General features: G+C 34.7%; 1 protein-coding gene and 3 non-coding genes across 4 annotated transcripts in view; all 4 read right to left on the bottom strand.

Moving 5' to 3' along the window:
* Nucleotides 1-10599, bottom strand: part of LOC129231165 (ER degradation-enhancing alpha-mannosidase-like protein 2) — a 38734-nt gene extending 28135 nt beyond the window's left edge. The window contains exons 1-2 of the mRNA XM_054865413.1: nt 10490-10599; nt 2991-3247 (exon numbers count right to left, since the gene is read on the bottom strand). Of these exons, the coding sequence (XP_054721388.1) occupies nt 2991-3247; nt 10490-10599 (367 nt within the window). The remainder of the gene's footprint in view (nt 1-2990; nt 3248-10489) is intronic.
* Nucleotides 10600-14144: 3545 nt separating this feature from the next.
* Nucleotides 14145-14217, bottom strand: Trnad-guc (transfer RNA aspartic acid (anticodon GUC)). Its single transcript has one exon. It is a non-coding gene; the product is annotated as a tRNA-Asp (tRNA).
* Nucleotides 14218-14225: 8 nt separating this feature from the next.
* On the bottom strand, nt 14226-14298 carry Trnaf-gaa (transfer RNA phenylalanine (anticodon GAA)). Its single transcript has one exon. It is a non-coding gene; the product is annotated as a tRNA-Phe (tRNA).
* Nucleotides 14299-14510: 212 nt separating this feature from the next.
* Trnaf-gaa (transfer RNA phenylalanine (anticodon GAA)) lies at nt 14511-14583 on the bottom strand. Its single transcript has one exon. It is a non-coding gene; the product is annotated as a tRNA-Phe (tRNA).
* Nucleotides 14584-18321: the final 3738 nt, after the last annotated feature.

Below are 18321 nucleotides of genomic sequence, written 5' to 3'. Positions count from 1 at the left end.
TTTTGTATTTTTTATAGAAAAGAAATTAAATTCGACTCTTAAAGAAGTTAATTTTGTCAGTTTTTCTGTGAAATGATTTCTGTAATGTGTTTTACATATACTATATATCTATATATTCTTTTAATAGTAGAAAAAAATGACAAAACCAAAAAGTAAAAAGAAGTCAGACGTTCAAATAAAAACGAGGAGGGAACAAAAGAAACTTAGCATGAGACGTGCTAGACAGAAATTAAAAAAAAATCCTCTTATGTTTGAAGAAAGGAAGAAAAAAGAGAGATAACGTTACTACCAAAGAAAGGCTACCAAAGAAAGGCTGACAATTTAGTTGACCAGAAAACAGATATCCCAGACTGTGAAACTTTACTTTCAGTACTTCAAAAAAACTAAGAATGTAATAATAAAAAATGTTGAAGAAAGTTTTATAAGTGATGTAGATAAACAAATTCCAAAGCATATTTCACCGTTTCCAGGAACAATGAAAATTCATGAACTTGTATTTAAAAAAGACCAAATAAATATGGAAGCAAGATACCTCACCTGTCTAAGTTGCGGTGATCAATGTAAACATTACCATTTGGGATTAATTCATCGAGAAAGGATAAGAAGCAAACCAAAAATCAATGATTATATGTTGTTGTACAGCAGGGATGCACAACCTATAACCTGCGGGCCAGAAGCGGCCCGCGAAGCTTGTTAAATTGGCCTTTGGCAAGTTCTTCAAAAAAAAAAGAAAATGATTTTTTTTTTTTTGATTAAAAAAAAAATATCTTTTGATTTATTAGGTTTTTTTTAACTCATCAATGAAACTAAGAACATACTTTCGATATTTTCTCTTCCAACTAAATTAGGTTGCACTTTATTGATTTTGTTACAAATGCTAGAATGTTGATTTTTTTTTCAATAAAATAGGATATTCATAAAGAGCGAGGTCCTGAGTCTTTATTTCAAAAGCCTCCACATTTTGATTTGTTAATGTTAAGTAAGAGTCACATATTAGTTCATATAGCTTTAAAACGCATGTTTACTTTCATAACAACCTTTATTGACTTTCTTACATAAAAAATATCCTCCGTTGACTATTGTATCCCCTCCGTGGACGAGGTAAGATTTAAAATATTTGAAATCTTTTTAAAAATACAATAGAAAACTTAACCACTACTATGGGGACATAATTTATAAACAAACAAAAACATTTATGCAATTTTTATTATTTTTTTACTTAGTTTTGTTAAAAGAATTTTTTTGGTCTATTTGTACCTTTTCTGTGAGAATGACTCATATCACTAGCTGCATGTCCAGCTTTGCACTGTCTACCTCGAAAATAAAAGTTATGTCAAGTGATGCATGTTTAACAATCAGGCTTCAATTAGAGAAAAAAAATACTGAAAAATTTCAAGTCAAAATAATCATTCTTAAAGAAAGAAACCGGCAACTAAAAAATTCCCGAATAAATTAAACCCAACCCTACATAAATACAACTAAAATCCTAAAAAAAAGAAAGAAGATAAATTGCCAAAAAATAATCAAAAGGGGAAATTTTTACATCAAGACAAAAATTACATTTTATTTAGCCACAGCCAAGAAAAAAAAATGGACACCTTCTGAATGCTAATTTAAAATGTGATTGCGCAAACGATAATTTTCCCAAATTAAAAGAGTTCCATTAGGCTAAGTGCTTTTTAATTTTTACCCCGTGATTTTAGAGCCTTTTTTTTTTGCAGGAAGTGAATGAACTCTACAGGTATATTTCGCGTACTTTCGAATGGAGTTAAAATCAAACTGATCGGATAATTATTTTGGGTAGTATGAGTCATTTAATGATATTTTTGGGCCCTAAAATTAAAATTTTAACTGTTTAGTTCTTTTTTGGCATTCTAAAACCTTCTATATTCCTTCTCGGGTACCCAAGTACCTCCCTGCCAAATTTGGTCCAGATCCGACGTAAACTGTGGATTTGTATAGGAAACATACACATATATATAGTCTCTTTTATTTATATGGATTTTCTTCTTTCACTTTCAGGGTTGCCACTCCATTCTGGGGAAAAAATTGTCTGCATTTTCCCTGTATGAATCTGCAACATTATAAACTAGCAAATCCTGATATTTAAAAAAAGAATATTAATATCCCGATAGTTCATCACAGGGGAAAAAAACAAATAAATTAAAGAGGAAATAAAGAAGAATTTATTTTAATTGAAATAATAGCATGGCAATTGCATTTATTGAACTTTTTCTATTCAAGCCACATGTCAAACAAAATAATTAATAATTTTTGCTTTCATGATAAGACATTTTAATATTTACTTAAACAAAAAAAAAAAAACAAAAAAAAAAAAAAAAAACATTAAAATTACCATTTTTTATTTTGTTTATGATTTTTTAAAATTATTAATTATTATTACTTGATAGTTAGGGCATTATGGTTTTTACACCTTAAAAAAATTACAAAATTCCATGGATATTCCAGGATTTTAAAGAATTTTCCAAAATTCCCTGGAATCTCCATTTTATTTGTTGATTTTTGAATTCCCTGTATTTTCCCTTTTTCTTCAGGTTTCCCTGTGGCCTGGCAACCCTGACTTTACTACTACTTACCCGCACACCCCTCGACGAGGGGGGCGGGGCATGTAACTAAAAGGGCCAATGTCCCTTAGTGGCACAGAAATTCAGTAGGCAGTTCGGGGCCCTGCTGATTTTTTGCAGGAGGGCCCAAAACTTATAGATCCCGGCCTGATTATTTCAGAGTTTCCTAAAGTAAAGAGATAAAAGCATAAACAGAGAATACCATGTTTCCTGTGTTGACACGCTAAAAAATACTGGAGTTTTAGTGAATAACTTGAACACAATCAGCCCTGCTCACTAAACAAAGGTTCTAGAAGCTAAGAATAGCAAAATATAAAGGCATTCTTTCCAAAACATATTGCGAGTCACAGATAAAGAAGAGTATTATTTAGTACGTAAATACAAAGAGCAAATATTAATACTTACCACGAATATTTGTTTCAAATACAGATACATTAATGTTTGCATTAAAATCTGCAGTAGATAGAAGAGTTGATACAACTCGTCTAAATTCAGAATAGTTTTTCATAACAGCTAACGTGTCAAGAGCATCAATTAAAGTCAAAGAGAAACTTCCCCAAGTGTCCATACCACGACAGGATATAGGTTGCAATTCATCATAAGGAAAAGCATTTTTCAAGTAATTGTCATATGCATGATAAAACATTTGTAACACTTTTTCTCTGGAAATTTAAAAAAAAAAAATCAATTAAAGCACATCAATAATTCGAAATTTATTTCAAAAAAATATACAGTTTGTCCTCTATTTTACAACTTTTAAGGAACCTTGAAATATCGTTCTTAAGCAGAATGAATAGTTAAATAGAACACTTTTTAGAATTACAATGGAGCATCCGGGACCGTGAAAAGTCGTCTTTAAATATAGAAAGTCATTAAGTAGAGCAACAGTAAACAGAGAACCAATTGTATATGCACTTCAGAAACAATGTTAGCAGGGGTTCTCACAAAGAGGGGAGGGAGGTTACGGTTACGGCACAGTCTGAGCTACTGAAATGGGGGTCTTCTTTTTTTGTTTTGGGGAGGTCTTGCTTTTGGGAGGCTCCACTACCTAGGAGGAGTGCATTGTTGCTTTTCAGAGGGAGAGGAGGGATTATGGGCATCTATGATGTGAGTAGTAGCATTGCCTTGGAAGAGCTCAACCGGTAAGTGACCCATCGATTTATCACGTGACAGTTAGTGATGTCAGCTAATGCTAAAGCATTGGAGGTGATGTCAATATCTGTCATATGATCAACCGACCCAACACAACCAAGGAAAAAATTAGTGGTCACCGCTCGGCACCTAGCAATCAACCCGCTCAGGACGGCAGCCTGCAGAAGTTAGCTCTTCCTCAGGAGGGCAGCTGCTACATGTGGGCTGTGAGTACAGGCTGGGGCGATTTCTCCTGCTAAGCCTAACATGCAATTTTGGAAGTATGCATTACATAATAATGGTTAAAATGTGGACCTTACGTAGAAAAACCTTTTCTGGTTATGTGATTAAAGATATAATTTCAATTATTACAAATAAAATAATTAAAATAATTGATATTTATCAGTAAAAATATAAATGTTTTGTATTTTACTATAGCTAAAAGCAGGGCTCTCCAACCTACGGCCGCAAGCATATTTTTCCCGGCCTGCAGGGAAATTTACAAACTGAATACATTTTTTTTTTTTTAATTTGATAATATATTTCTTTTTAAGCATTTTAAAAGAAAACTAAGCTAAGAAAATTTCAAAAATTACTACTAAGCATGATCATAGCCAGAGGGGGGCAAGAAGGGTCAACTGATTCTCCCTAGAAGAGCCATAACTTTCACTTTACCCCCTAAAGTCACTAAAGATAATTTAAAACTACATTTTTGAGGCTTAAATTTAAAAAAAAAATTCGTTTACCTGTTCTTTTCTGTTCATTTGACCAAAAATATCCTAAAATGGGGTTTTGGTGATTTAGATTTTAAACAAATTCAGAGGAGACATTCTAAGAGGGCCTTTCCAAACATCGCAACATATATAGCTTAAAATTGCGCTTTTTTAACTTCAATATAAAAATTCTGCAACAGGTCCTGAATTCTGACCACTCATTTCACACCATCAGAGATATCCTGAAATATGCTTCAAGGATTTCATTCGCAAAACGTTTTTGAAGAGAGGATCTGAACCTTTCTCATTTCTTAACATAACAAGTCACCAGACAATCTGAAATTGTGTGTTAAAACTAATTTGTGAAGCGGAAAACCTTCGACTTTACCAAAGATAATCTACAATAAACATCATTTTTGAAAAATAATTTTGGGGTGAGATTTGCAACCCCTCTTTTCCTTGACTAAAACTTCCAGAAAACGCGAATTTTGAAAATTTCTTTTGAGGTGGACGCTGAAACCTGCCTCCCGACCATCTCTCAAAACACTACAAAATTACTAAAACTGGGTTTTAAGACATCAATTTGGAAAAATTTGCAAGGGGATATGGCTTGATTCCCTCATCTCTGTCCTTTGATTTACTCAAAGACAGCATAAAATGTTTAATTACTTATAACTTTTGGTAACCTATCGTTTCTTCAGAGCAACAAGTTTCACGTAAAAAATATCTCAGTGTTAAATACAAGGGGTGATCACATGAAAAGGTACGAAACGACATAAAAAATGAAACAGTTAAATATTTGCATATTCTGCCATGGAAGAATGCAACGAAACATCTTGGGATGCCATTGGAGGTTCTGACTGGGATTGGAGCATGCGAGGGCGCCTGCATGCATAGGAGAGAGCAAAAGCTCATTATAAAAAGCGCCGTCCAAATGATGTGGCAGTCCGTAAGCGGACAGGATGGCGTTAGCATTGCAAAATTCCGACGATTGAGGAGCAGCGAAGTGTTATACGATTTCTGACAGCGGAAGGTGAGAAACCGGCAGCTATTCATTGATGGTTGGTGATCATTTACGGGGAGAAATGTCTCTGAAAAGTCTGTAAGAAAATGGAACTGGACAAATTCAAATGGGAGACATTAGACCATCTGCCCTACAGTCCGGACATGTCTCTCTCTCCCTGCGGTTACCATGTGTTTGGTCCACAGAAGAAACACCTGAAAGGGAAGTACTTCAACTTGGACAACGTACTCAAAGACACTGTGAAGGACTGGGTCTCGTTTGAGCCACAGGAATTCTGAGAACAAGGAATCCTGAGGCTTGTTCATCAGTGGGATTGTTGTGCTCAGGCCACTATTTTGAATGAAGTCTACATTTGTACCCACTGTGTCGTTTTGTACCTTTTCATTTGATCACCCCTAGTACATTTTATAAATTCACTCATTTCTTTTTTCTAAAATAAACTTTAGTATAGGAAATTGAAGCAAGATGGGTAAGAGCAACAGCATCAAGTTATTGCCTGCCCTCAAAAACTAGCACTGGGCAAAGGGGCAGCTAAAGACCACCATCTTGTTGTAGCTTGGTTTGCCTGCCCTTAATGTGAATCCTGGCTACACCCATGCCACTGAGAGCTTATTTACGAAAAAATTGTGAGTGATGGGGGTGGGGGAGCTAGTGTTAACTAAATCCTCTGAGTTGAAATATATTGTTGGATTGTTGGTTCGCCTTGCCTCCAAAAATTTACTATGTGGCCCTTGAGCAAAAAATGTTGGAGACCCCTGGCTAAAAGTACAGTCAAGTCCCAACTTACGCAAGGGATGCGTTCCAAGACTCCTCGTGTAAGTCGAAATTTCACGTTGTGGAAAAATGTATGCATAAACATTTTTTAGAAACATACCAAATTTTTTAGACATTTGTAAATACCCCTCAAACTGCTTTAAAGCATTCCTCAACTATACATTACAGTTTCTTACATAAAAAACTCAACTTTTACTGTATTCAAAAAATAAAAAAGCTGTTTTATTCAACATAAAATAGTTAAAATGCACAAAAAGAATGATTGATAAAATAAAACAAGAACAGTACAGTATGAAGTAATAATATAATGTTGCACTATAATAGTACTGTACAGTAAATACAGTAATAATATTTATGAGTTAAAAAATGAAGATTTATGCTGCATAATCAGATCGTTATTTTTTATTAGATACATTTTAAAATATGGTTGCTTCACCTTGGCTTTCATTTTCATATACTTTACTCAGACTCTGCAAGCTTTAACATTGAAAATAAGTTCTGAACTTATATGGATATCATTTTGTTTTGACTTTTAACTGCACTTATGGAAGATTCAGTCATACTTATTGCGTTGCTACTGTCAACGTTTGGTAGTTGTCTAAGCAAATCGAGAATCTTAATCTTCTTTTTTGTTGTCAGAAATTTTATTTTTCCCCCCCCATCTTCATAAACTTTAGATGAAACAGCTCACTAAGGTGCCATTATATTTCATCAACTTTAATGTTTAGAATGTAAAAAAAGAAAGCTGCTGAGCAGTTTTTTTATGCACCAACAATGTGATGCCTAGACTAGTTTGATGTGTAAACTTTCAATGGTCAGTGTGATACTAGTGGGATGCAATAACATTCACAAAATATATATTTAGTTGTCAATAACGAAGCCGCTACTTCCTTCTAAAGAAATTCGTGTTGTGGACGAGGAATTCGCTCGCGTCAGCTCTAAAATTCGTTACTCGTGGAAAATTTGCGTTACAGCCATTTCGCGTTTAAGTTGAATCGCATTGTAGCAGAAGTCGACTATATACTAAAATTAAACACTAAATAGTGACAAAAAATATGAAAAACATTAAAAATATTTCTATTTAACATTCTAAAATACTTGAAGAACATTGTAATTATAAATGTTTCAAAGGCAAATAAAAAATCTCAAAGCATTGATCAATGCAAAGGACATTCGACATTTTACATCCATAGACAGTATCATGTCTTTTATTCTGCTTTGAGCAAAATACACATCTCCTTCCAAGTTTTTTGCCACCTTTTTCCGTGCACAATTATATAGAAAGCAACTCAATAAATTATAATTGTTTCACTGTCATCATCGGAAAGATCCATGTATGAGGCAGTGAGAAGCAGAGGGATGTAAGTGGACATCTTCAAGTTTTGAGGAAAATACAAATGAAGATAACGTCCTAGGTAGGTTTTCACTGATTTTTTTTTTCTAAATCATGCTGTACAGCAGCCTCTACCAAAGCTGCTAGTACTATCTCTTGTCCCAAGACAGAGCATAAGTGCCCCTACTATTTCAACTAGTTATCTCCAAATTTTTAATTTTGCAACTTACATGCCTTTGCTTCTCATTGCCTCATATGTACCAATTATAACTTTGAATGTTTAATCTTCAACGTGATCTTTTAATCATAGCTACACAAATAAATTAACCTAAAATATTGAATGACTCAGCATGGGCCATAACACATATCCCCCCCCCCCCCCCCACACACAGCACCCCTGGTCAACAAAGATGGAAGGTTTTAGTTCACGTGAACGAAAATGTTTACAAAGTTGACACAAATGAATCAAATTTTACAACTAAAATGACTTTTAAATCAAAAAGAATTTCACACGTGGTCATACACACAATGCTCTGAAGTCGCACACCTAACAGAATGTATTAATTTTTTACTGCCAATGTATGAACTTCAGAAAAAAGGTAGTGTACAAAATACTTACTTAATATATCGTTGCCTCAGAGCAACACTAAGACATCTAATCCCAGAAATAACACTAAGATATCCCAGCGATCTCGCCAGAGGAATTTTGGATCCTTTAATGGACCCTTCACAAAAATTCCATCAACCAAAACGGACCTCTCACAAAATCCTGATCAACCAAAACGGACCCTTCACGAAATTCTGATAAACCAAAATGGATCTTTTATGAATTGGTTATTGAAAGAACAAATCTGAAATCAAAATAGCATATTTCCACGAAAAAAACGATAATTTTTAGAACCTTTTTTGAAGTTAAATTAGAGGGATCAGCTTAAGATCTGCTAATTTTACAAAAAAAAATTGAATCTCTCGCTATGTTTCTGCATACGATAAATAACTAATGCTGCCAAATAAATATAATGCATGCTTGTTTCTTTAAAAGAAATTAACAGCTAAAAATCAGTTTCGTTACAATTTAATTTTGCATGTCTGGTTTATCGTAGCTGTTTTCAGTGGTGTTAATATTATACTTTTCTGAAAAGGCAGCATAACCACTTTTCTCTCCCCCCTTGCTCATGATTTAAACAACAATTACAAAAATAATAACTATATGTCATTGAAATGAACTTAGAACTGCAAAAGGATAGTAGGGGTGGGGAGAAAATGTGATCACTTCAGATAGGGTTACCAGTTTTAAAATTTAGCGTCTGGCATTAACCCTTATATTGTGACTAGATTAGAAAATTGTTAACATCCAATATGAGAATCATATTTTATTCTTTTTTGATGCTAACTTTGCTTTATTAGGATGCAGATAAATGAAAAGTCTCTTTATTTCTACTACAATGCTTATTTCCAGTTTCTTAAGCGATTTTTTTGCTTCAATTATTTTTAATACTATACCTTAACATTTGTAGTACAATTTAACTACAAATGTGTAATATCATTCACTATGTAGAATGATATATATAGATATTGATAATTGAGGGGTGCCAATCAGCCACAGGCATGCCACTCTACCGCCCCCCCCCCTTACCCAATAATAGCAAAACTCTCAAGAATGAAACTCAACATATAAGAGGAAAACACCTGACAAAGTTTCAATGATGCAGTTTGAGACATCTCATAAATTTGTGAAACTTTGTTTTTACAATTTTTTTTTTTTTTTTGCAAAATTATTTGATTTATCACAAAAAGCTGATGCTGTGAAAAATCCTGGACAGACCTCTGTATCCTACTGTTGCTCTGAGGCGACAATATGTAATCACATGTAAAAAACTATGGTTTACTTCACTTTCAAAACTACACAGAAAAATATGAAACAAAATCTTTTGCAGCTTATTTACAGATCTTCTGAGCCACACATGCATCGCTATATTTAAAATTTTATGAAAAACTTAGAATTATTCTACAATAAAAGCATTGACATTAAAGTTATCTTAATTATTCTCTGTTATCATGATTAAAGAATATAAAAGATATTTTAACAACTTCATCTAAATTTTTATTGATATTTGCTAAGAAACTGCATCAAAAAGTCACATATGTAACAATGGAAAGGTCCTGATACGGAAAACAGACAAGTTATTGTAAAAGAAGAATCATTCAGCCCTCTGATATTACTAAATCAAAACAAAAAACAAGGAACAAACGTTTTTTGAGTTTCGGATTAGTTAAAAGAATGTTATGTGTATAAGCTAGAAAGAGACCATACAAGTAAATACTGAAAATAATTATGCAAAGTCATTGTAGGTTCTGTATTTTGTGCCAGCATGGATGCAGGTAGGAAATCAAAATTTTTTACAGCTGATGAAAACAAATCGTCAGCTTCATGCTAAACTAACAAATGTGAAAATTGGCACTTTTCAGGAGAACCAAAAAACGGAATATAATTTTTTCCCACCTGAAGCATTTAGTGATTTTCAAGCTTATAATTTTTACTGATAACTTTTAGGGTACTACAAAGACACTATCGATTGAAGAAGTTATAAACCAGTAGCGATTTTTGGGTAGTACTAAGGCTAAAATCGAATTTGAAGAACGGCGAGTTCTCACATTCGTTAATTTTGCGTTGCGCCGACGATAAGTTTGTATGCAAAAATAATTACAGTATTGTTTCCTTTTGCTAATTTGGGTACCCAGATTCCTGTAGTACACGCTTACGAACTCTACATTCGAACTGATCAACAGTTACAAGAACTCTTTTTTTTCTTAATTTTTATTTAACATTATTGATACGTATATTAAACAGCATAGTCCCGTATATTTTTTCATAAATATTTACTTGTGTGTACTTTTGAGAGTAATCGAGCTTCGGTATAGCACTTACCTGTACGTTTTAATATCGTTTTCCGAAAATGTTCTTAAAGAATACGAATTTATGTTAATACAACTAAATATTGAAATATAAAAGTAATACAGCAAATATGACTTAGCCATAGCAGCAACAACACAAATCCAACTTAGAATAGTTGCCAAACCAAAAACGAATATAAACAAGAACTATGCAGCATTGCGATTTATAGCGACAAGGAATAGGCGGAAGTTATCAACAGCAAAATCCTGGCGATTTCGACAAGGGTGTTTACGGCACCGTCCGTTAAATACAGCAAAATCCAGGCGCCATATCAGAAAAAGGTTGCTGGATTCTGTTGCTTATCGCCATATTTGGCGATAAGCAAAATGAAGCAATTCTTTTCATACAATCGTTACGGATGAAGTTAAGTTACTTCATTAATGGTGTACAGTTAAGAAAAATAAAACATTTAACATAAACAATTTTTTTTAACGATTTCATCAAACTATGTTTTTTTATTTATCCAATTGATTTTAATTACTTTAAAAAAATTTTTAATATCACATAAGAGGCAAATATGAAAAGCGTGAAATTTGTTACTTGTTAATTGATTAATATTATCATGGTAGAGTCATATATAGGGTCCTAAGCTTTTCAAGCAGGGACTCTGATAACTCATTGGGGCCATCTGTGGACAAAGGTCCTGACCCCCCTCCCTCCCGCCAAAGCAATGCCGTACACTTTCAAATACTACTGCTGCCACCTCCTCAAAAAAAGAGACCATAAATGAAAGAAAGAGGACTCCTTAAAATACTCCCCCAACTCCCCGAAGAAAAAAATTCAACGGCAAAGTTTGCGCCATGATCTGCAGGGGTGTCCATTCTTTTAAGAGTGAGATGCCCCCTCCTCCCCCCACTCAAAAAAAAAAGAACGAAACCGAAATCCCCGTAAAGAAAATTTCAATGGCGGTGCAGTTCTGTCCATGAAGACCCTATATCCCCCCTCTCGAAACCAAGTCGGGCCCCCAGTAAGCAGAATATCTTGCCTCAGTATTGTATAAAGGTTGACATGCAAGAAAAATCATCTTGCATTAATGCTGCCTCAATGTTGTTATGTTACTCCCTTTATGCTGTCAGCAGGCTGCCACAATATTGGCTGACAAGGTGTATGCAACATAATATCAGGAAAATATCAAGGTAGGCTGCTTTTGTAATATTGCATACGTATTGATATGACAGGATAATATCAAGATGTTGTTATGACAGCATGAAATCAAGGTCTAGGCAAGATGATCTTGCTTTTGTAATATTGCATACGTATTGATATGACAGGAAAATGTCAGGATACATTGACATGACAGTATGAAATCAGCACGTTTGCAAGGTGTTTTATCTATTTATTTCTTTGTATTATTTTCACTTGAAACTCGAGAATTAAATTTCATTCTGTAATTATTTCTGTTATTCTTCAAGATAGTTTTCTAGCCTAAGAATATTTCCTTAAAGCTGACATCTGATCGGAAATTCGTATAAAGGTATTAATAGTACTCGCAATTTAATTTAAAAAATGAAAGTTTCTTCGTTTTGCGTAATACTTGACTTATTTTTTAAATTCATGCTTTTAATTGTATTATAAAGACATAAAATGCCTAGTTAGGAATAATTGCGGAAGTTTTTATAACACATTTAAGAGTAAAGAAAGCAAAATAATAAATAAGTAAATAAATACAATGAAGTACATTTCCAAATGGATGTCAGCAATGAAAATATCCCATGGACAAAACACATGAATTTATCTTAAAGAATAACATAAATAACCATTGAATAAAATTAATCTTACTCATGAGATTGAAGTGATAATACGAAATTCTGGGCTTCATGTCCTTCGTTTCGAAGTCTAGGGACGAAAAAAGTTATTTTCGGCCATTTCTAGCATTGATCGCACATCGTCTGCGATATGACTTGTTTAGTACTATATTAATAAACAAATGCAGTTATCAGTCATTCATAAGTTATTCCTAAAACAATACTATTCCACACTAATAACTAAGCAACCAACTTAACGAAGCCTAAAGAACGCAACGACAACGCCACGTGCAGCTCCTCTGAACCGACTGAAATCGTAGGTCGAAGGAGGAAGATGTGCCAGCAATTCGAGGGACGCTGGGTAGAAAGAATTGTGCGCATGCGCAAGTATCAACGAAGGTCCACCTGTTCTATTGTGTACTAATTACCTTGACGGCGACAGCATAAAATCAATACATCTTGACGGCGTCAATATGTATGCAATGTTGTTATTGTAAGGTAATATCAATATTGATATTTTAAGATGAATGCAATGTTGCATACGTGTTGTTATTGTAATATTGCTCACGTCAATATTGACGCCGTCAGTATAATATCAAGATCTGTCAAGATTGATGCTAGAAATTTTGCTATTAGGACCTAAACCATAGACCACATAAGATCCCCCCCACACACACGGTGACAACCCAGGCTTGTCATATGGGTGATCAGAGGGTCAATTGCCCTTACCCCTGAATTTTCGAAATTTTTCTGAATTTAAGCATTGTTTTACGAATTTGGTGGGATTTTTTGAATTAAATGCATTGAACACAAACCCTTTGACCCCCCCCCCCCATTCTAGAAAATTTGAAATTACGGGTCTTCGGGACAAAAGACACGGGACACGCTGCTACAAACTTACATTAGTGCTTGAATCAGTCAGAGCATGTATAAATCAAGAGCGGATCCATTTTCTGCTTTTACTGGGGGGAGGGGTCACATATTGCTCTTCTTGAGCTCAAATGAGGAATTCTCTCTGAAATATGCTTTGAAATAGTACCCAAACTGCAACTTCAGGCAAGGGCGCCCATATGCAAAATTTTAAGGGGGGGGGGGCGCCTCAAAATTTTTCCCCATGGTTTAGCAGAATCTTTTCCTCATAGAAACCGATTTCAGTACAGATTACAGATATTAAAATTTGACATTTTTAATAACTCATTCATTAATGGCTGGAAAAGAAATTTTTATACATTTTTGCAAAGAATAAGAAAGTTCTCATTTCTAGGGGAGGAGGACTTGAGCCTCCACTTACCCCCCTATGGGCGTCCTTGACTTCAGGCTATATTTGATTCTTTGTGCGGGGGGTGCAGGGCATATTTTAATGGGGGGTTTTTGGGCAATTGCCCACACAGTCAAATAAAATTGCCCACCTACATTTTCCTAAATTTTTCCATCGGTTATGTGTCTCTATATACTTTCTATTTTTCAGAAAAAAAAACGAAATTAAAAACCAAAGAGAAGGAAAACCAGAAGCTAAACTTTACAAAGAGAGGTTTTTTATGAAATCTTTTTTTTTTTTTTGAAAAAAAAAAACAATATTATTTGGTTAATCATAATTTGGTCGTTTTGGGTAATCGAAACCCGGTCTCCCACGTGACAGGCGGGGATACTCACCACTATACTACCAGTGATATGAAGCTGCCGAAACCCGGTTTCGAAAACAGGGACCTGTAGATCTTCAGTCTAACGCTCTCCCAACTGTGCTATTTCGGCACAATTGTAACAGCTTTAACTAATACCTTTTTCTTTCATTTCCGATTCACGATTCTCTTAAAATTCTCCAACGCCTGCAAAATTTAGTGCAATTATATTAGATTGTCTGGAAAAAAACACAAAAAAGTCTCCTCCCCGGCGGGGAATCGAACCCCGGTCTCCCACGTGACAGGCCGGGGATACTCACCACTATACTACCGAGGATATGAAGCTGCCGAAACCCGATTTCGAACCAGGGACATTTAGGTCTTCAGTCTACCGCTCTCCCAACTGAGCTATTTCGGCATATTTGTAACACGTTTAACTGATACCTTTTTTTTTTCATTTCCGATTCACGATTCTCTTAAAATTCTCCAACGCCTGCAAAATTTAGTGCAATTATATTAGAATGTCTGGAAAAAAACACAAAAAAGTCTCCTCCCCGGCGTGGAATCGAACCCCGGTCTCCCACGTGACAGGCGGGGGTGCTCACCACTATACTACCGAAGATATGAAGCTGCCGAAACCCGGTTTCGAACCAGGGACCTTTAGATCTTCAGTCTAACGCTCTCCCAACTGAGCTATTTCGGCACATTTGTAACAGGTTTAACTGATACCTTTTTTTTTTCATTTCCGTTTCACAATTTTCTTAAAATTCTCCAACGCCTGCAAAATTTAGTGCAATTATATTAGAATGTCTAAAAAAAACACAAAAAAGTCTCCTCCCCGGCGGGGAATCGAATCCCGGTCTCCCACGTGACAGGCGGGGATACTCACCACTATACCAGCGGTATTAGAACTTATTTAGATCGATAAATGCCTAAGAAGTCTGTCGGAACTTATTCTTTACAGGGAAGCCGACATATAGGTATAGCTTGGCGAGGCAATTTTGGCGAAAAGCATGCTTGAGTAATTGCAAAGGCAGTAAATCGCCAATGCGGATGGCACTGCATTTACGTGCAAATTGCTGTCTCCTCAGTCCTCACTCCCGGCTCTGTGAAAATGCAGAAAGGAAGTAATTAAGCCTCAAGCTCATTTCTGTATGGGAGGAGGATCGAGAAGGGGGGGGGGGAATCTCTTTCTACCGGGCCTGCTTCAAGACTCGATTGCGCAATCCAAGTGATCACAGCGCTTCCTCATTTTTTTTAAAATAAAAACGAACATCATTCGAAATTCGTTTTTTTTTAAAATCATAGTAGTTGTACATTGGTTCAAAATATCACTAAATTTGTTAATTTACAGCATTTTGCAGTGACGTGCGTGATAAAATGCTTAACAGAAAAGAAATCGGATCGAAAACAAGACAAGATGAAAAGAAAATCCACATTTTTGATTCCAATGTTATCTTTATATATTAATAGGCAAGCCGTTTTTTTTCGGTACCGATTCCTCCTCTGTTTGTGAACCGATTTCCTTCATTCTTTTTTCGTTCGGCAGCTATTGCCGAGTTTTAGTGTTATCAATAATTTTTTTTTGAAATCGAAAATTAATTAACGGAGATATTAATAAAAAACGAATTTTCGTTCAAAATGGCTCTTCCTACGCGATCGGATGGTTCATTTTTTTCGAATTTGATATGGCTGGAAAGGTCTTTAAAAAATACGCCCGACGAAAAAATTGTCAGGGCGCCCAAGGTCCAATAACGTAAATCCACTAGAAAAAAAGTTATAAGCGTTTTTTAGTAAGCGAAACTCAAAAATTTTAATTTTCTCTTTTTTCCATTGTTGAAATTCATTGTTGGAAGCGTGAAACATTAAGTTTTAATTGATTTTTTAAACCGCTTTTTCTACACGAAATATGCATTTTAATGCTTCGAGCTTGGTATCGTTGGAAAGATCGCGAAAAATGCTTTAAAACACAAAATGGGATCCCGCTAGAATTTGAGCTAGAAGCAATTAAAAGTTAGCGAAAATTCATCGAAAGCAAATAAAAATTCATTTTTATTTACTTTTTCACGCGACATAGCGTGAAGAAATTGATGGAAAATATTGTCTTTGATATTATGGTGTTGCCATTTCTCGCTTGATCGTAAATAAATGAAATTTTTGCATTTGGTTTTATTATTGAGGCTTTTCGGGTAACTACGGGCATTTAAAATGTTTTCATTTTGATTATGTTTTAGAGCGATTTTTATCTTTTAATAAAACATTTTGCTTTCGCATGGACAATTATAAGTAGCCTCGATTAGAGTTCGTTCATTTGACAGTTGGAAATTTTATATTTCTAACTGCAGAGGGCATGCCTACTTTCATAAAGAATATTGTTCGTGCAGAAGTTTTACGTTTTAAAAGAGTTGTGTGGTATCGTTTCACTCAGGAAGACTTCCATAATTGTGAAATTGGCGAACTATAGCCATTGGTGTCAAATTATTGGCACCAATGCCAGGGCGATAAATATTTTTATTTTGCATTTGTAAAAAAAGAGTAGAGAAATGTCAATTTGCAAGGAGCGGACTACGAATTAAATCCCTCTTTAAGGTGGGGTTCATTAAATTGTTACCGTTCGTGACAAGGAAGAGGAAATAAATGACGGGAGGGACAAACAATAGGGAGAATGTGATGACATCAGCCCTTTTTTTTATAAGAACGTTTATGATAAACAATGTAACATGTGGCAAAGGAAAGAGGGGGTATGGGGAAGTGTGAAACTTTGTGTCAAAAGGAAGGGGTTATGGTGAAGTGTGAAACTTTGCGACAAAGGGTGGGAGAGGTTCGAAAATGTTGAAAAGTACGACATAAGTTATGTCCGCCCATAACCATAAACAATTCACTACGAGACAACCTTTTTTAAAAATTGTACTATTATTGCGACGTCCAGTGTTTTCGAATCGACAGTCATATGTTGCCACGAGTAGAGTTCGTTCATTTTATGTTTGGGAATTTATATTTCTAATGAGACGATGTCAAAGCATTTTGCTCAATAATAGTAAACGTTTTGTAAGCAATACTGTTAACACAGAAGTTTTACGTATAAACTCTGTACCTCAGAGCCAGACTGACGTAATTCCGCATTGTTACGACCGCATTGAAACATGCAAGCGTAATTCTTGAAAAAGTATCCTTTTCGATTTTTTACCAGGTTTGAAAATGCGCGCGTCCCATCCTTTGCATGGGCTAGAGAAAAGTTTTCCTATCTACTGTAAAATTATCATAATGTGACTTACGTTCCTCTGACTCTGAGGTACAGAAATGCGTCTTGATGCTTCCTTTCGCACAGGAAGATTTCAAAAATTGGATAATTGTGGATTTTTATTCATTGGTGTCAAATTTTTTGTTTTCAATGCCAATGTGAAAGATTTTTTTCCTTTGCATACGTAAACAAAAAGTAGAGAAAAATTTGTTTGCATAAGGTTAGCACAAAGCAACATGGTATCCAAAATAAAATATTTCAAGCCAATAATTTGTAAAAACACCAATTTCTCTACGGGGTTGTTTCCTTCAGTCAAAAGTACTACTTTTCGTTATAAAATTTTATAGACTTACTTACGTTACTAAAATTTATAGAATAAGCGAAAAAAAAGTAATAAAACGTGGAGCCAGAAAAGAACTTTTATTTTCCCAACAATTTTTTTTTTTATTAATTTTCTTAACTGTCTAAATTTGGAAATTCGGCATGCTCTTCATAACTTTACAAGTGATGTACTTTGGCGCGCTACTCCATTGCCGCTATAATGCTTACACTTTGTTGTCAACCGCGTTTCCAGGTGTTGATAGTTTGCACTGTGAGCTAAAGGCATCAGTGAGTGGCATTTCATAGCTTTTGATGCCATGTGCAGAAGTGTAAAAAATTAATTCCAATCTGCGCACCGATTAAAATAATGGGGTTGTTTCCTTCAGTCAAAAGTACTACTTTTAGTCACTGAAATTGATAAATTGAGTAAAAAAAATAGCATGGACCTAGAAAATACTTTCACTTTCCCAGCAATCATTTTGAAATCATTTTGTTTAAATTTCCGATCTTGAAAACAAGTCGTGGTCTTATGACGTCACAAATGATACAATTTGGCGCATCTTTTTACCAGGTTTCCACGTTAGGATAATCAAGAAACGACTTAAATATTGCGCTCTACGCTGGCTATCAACCATATCGTTGCTAATGCACGTGAGTAAAGATGCGAATCAAATATTTCTTCTGTGAATGGCAACTCTTAATGACATTTCATCATTTGTGATGTCATCGGCTGAAGCATAAAAAACAAAAGCTCACCGATTTAAGTATGTTTTTAAAAATATTAAACTTACACAAATTATTTAAAAAATGGTCAGATTCTATGTTTTAAGCATGCTCTTTTAGAAAAAAAAATACTTTTAAAATTTTCAAAACGACCTC

Source organism: Uloborus diversus, chromosome 10 (genome assembly GCF_026930045.1).
Source record: "Uloborus diversus isolate 005 chromosome 10, Udiv.v.3.1, whole genome shotgun sequence".
NCBI lineage: Eukaryota > Metazoa > Arthropoda > Arachnida > Araneae > Uloboridae > Uloborus > Uloborus diversus.
Note: the sequence above shows the minus strand (reverse complement) of the source record. Positions and strands in the feature narration are given on the sequence as shown.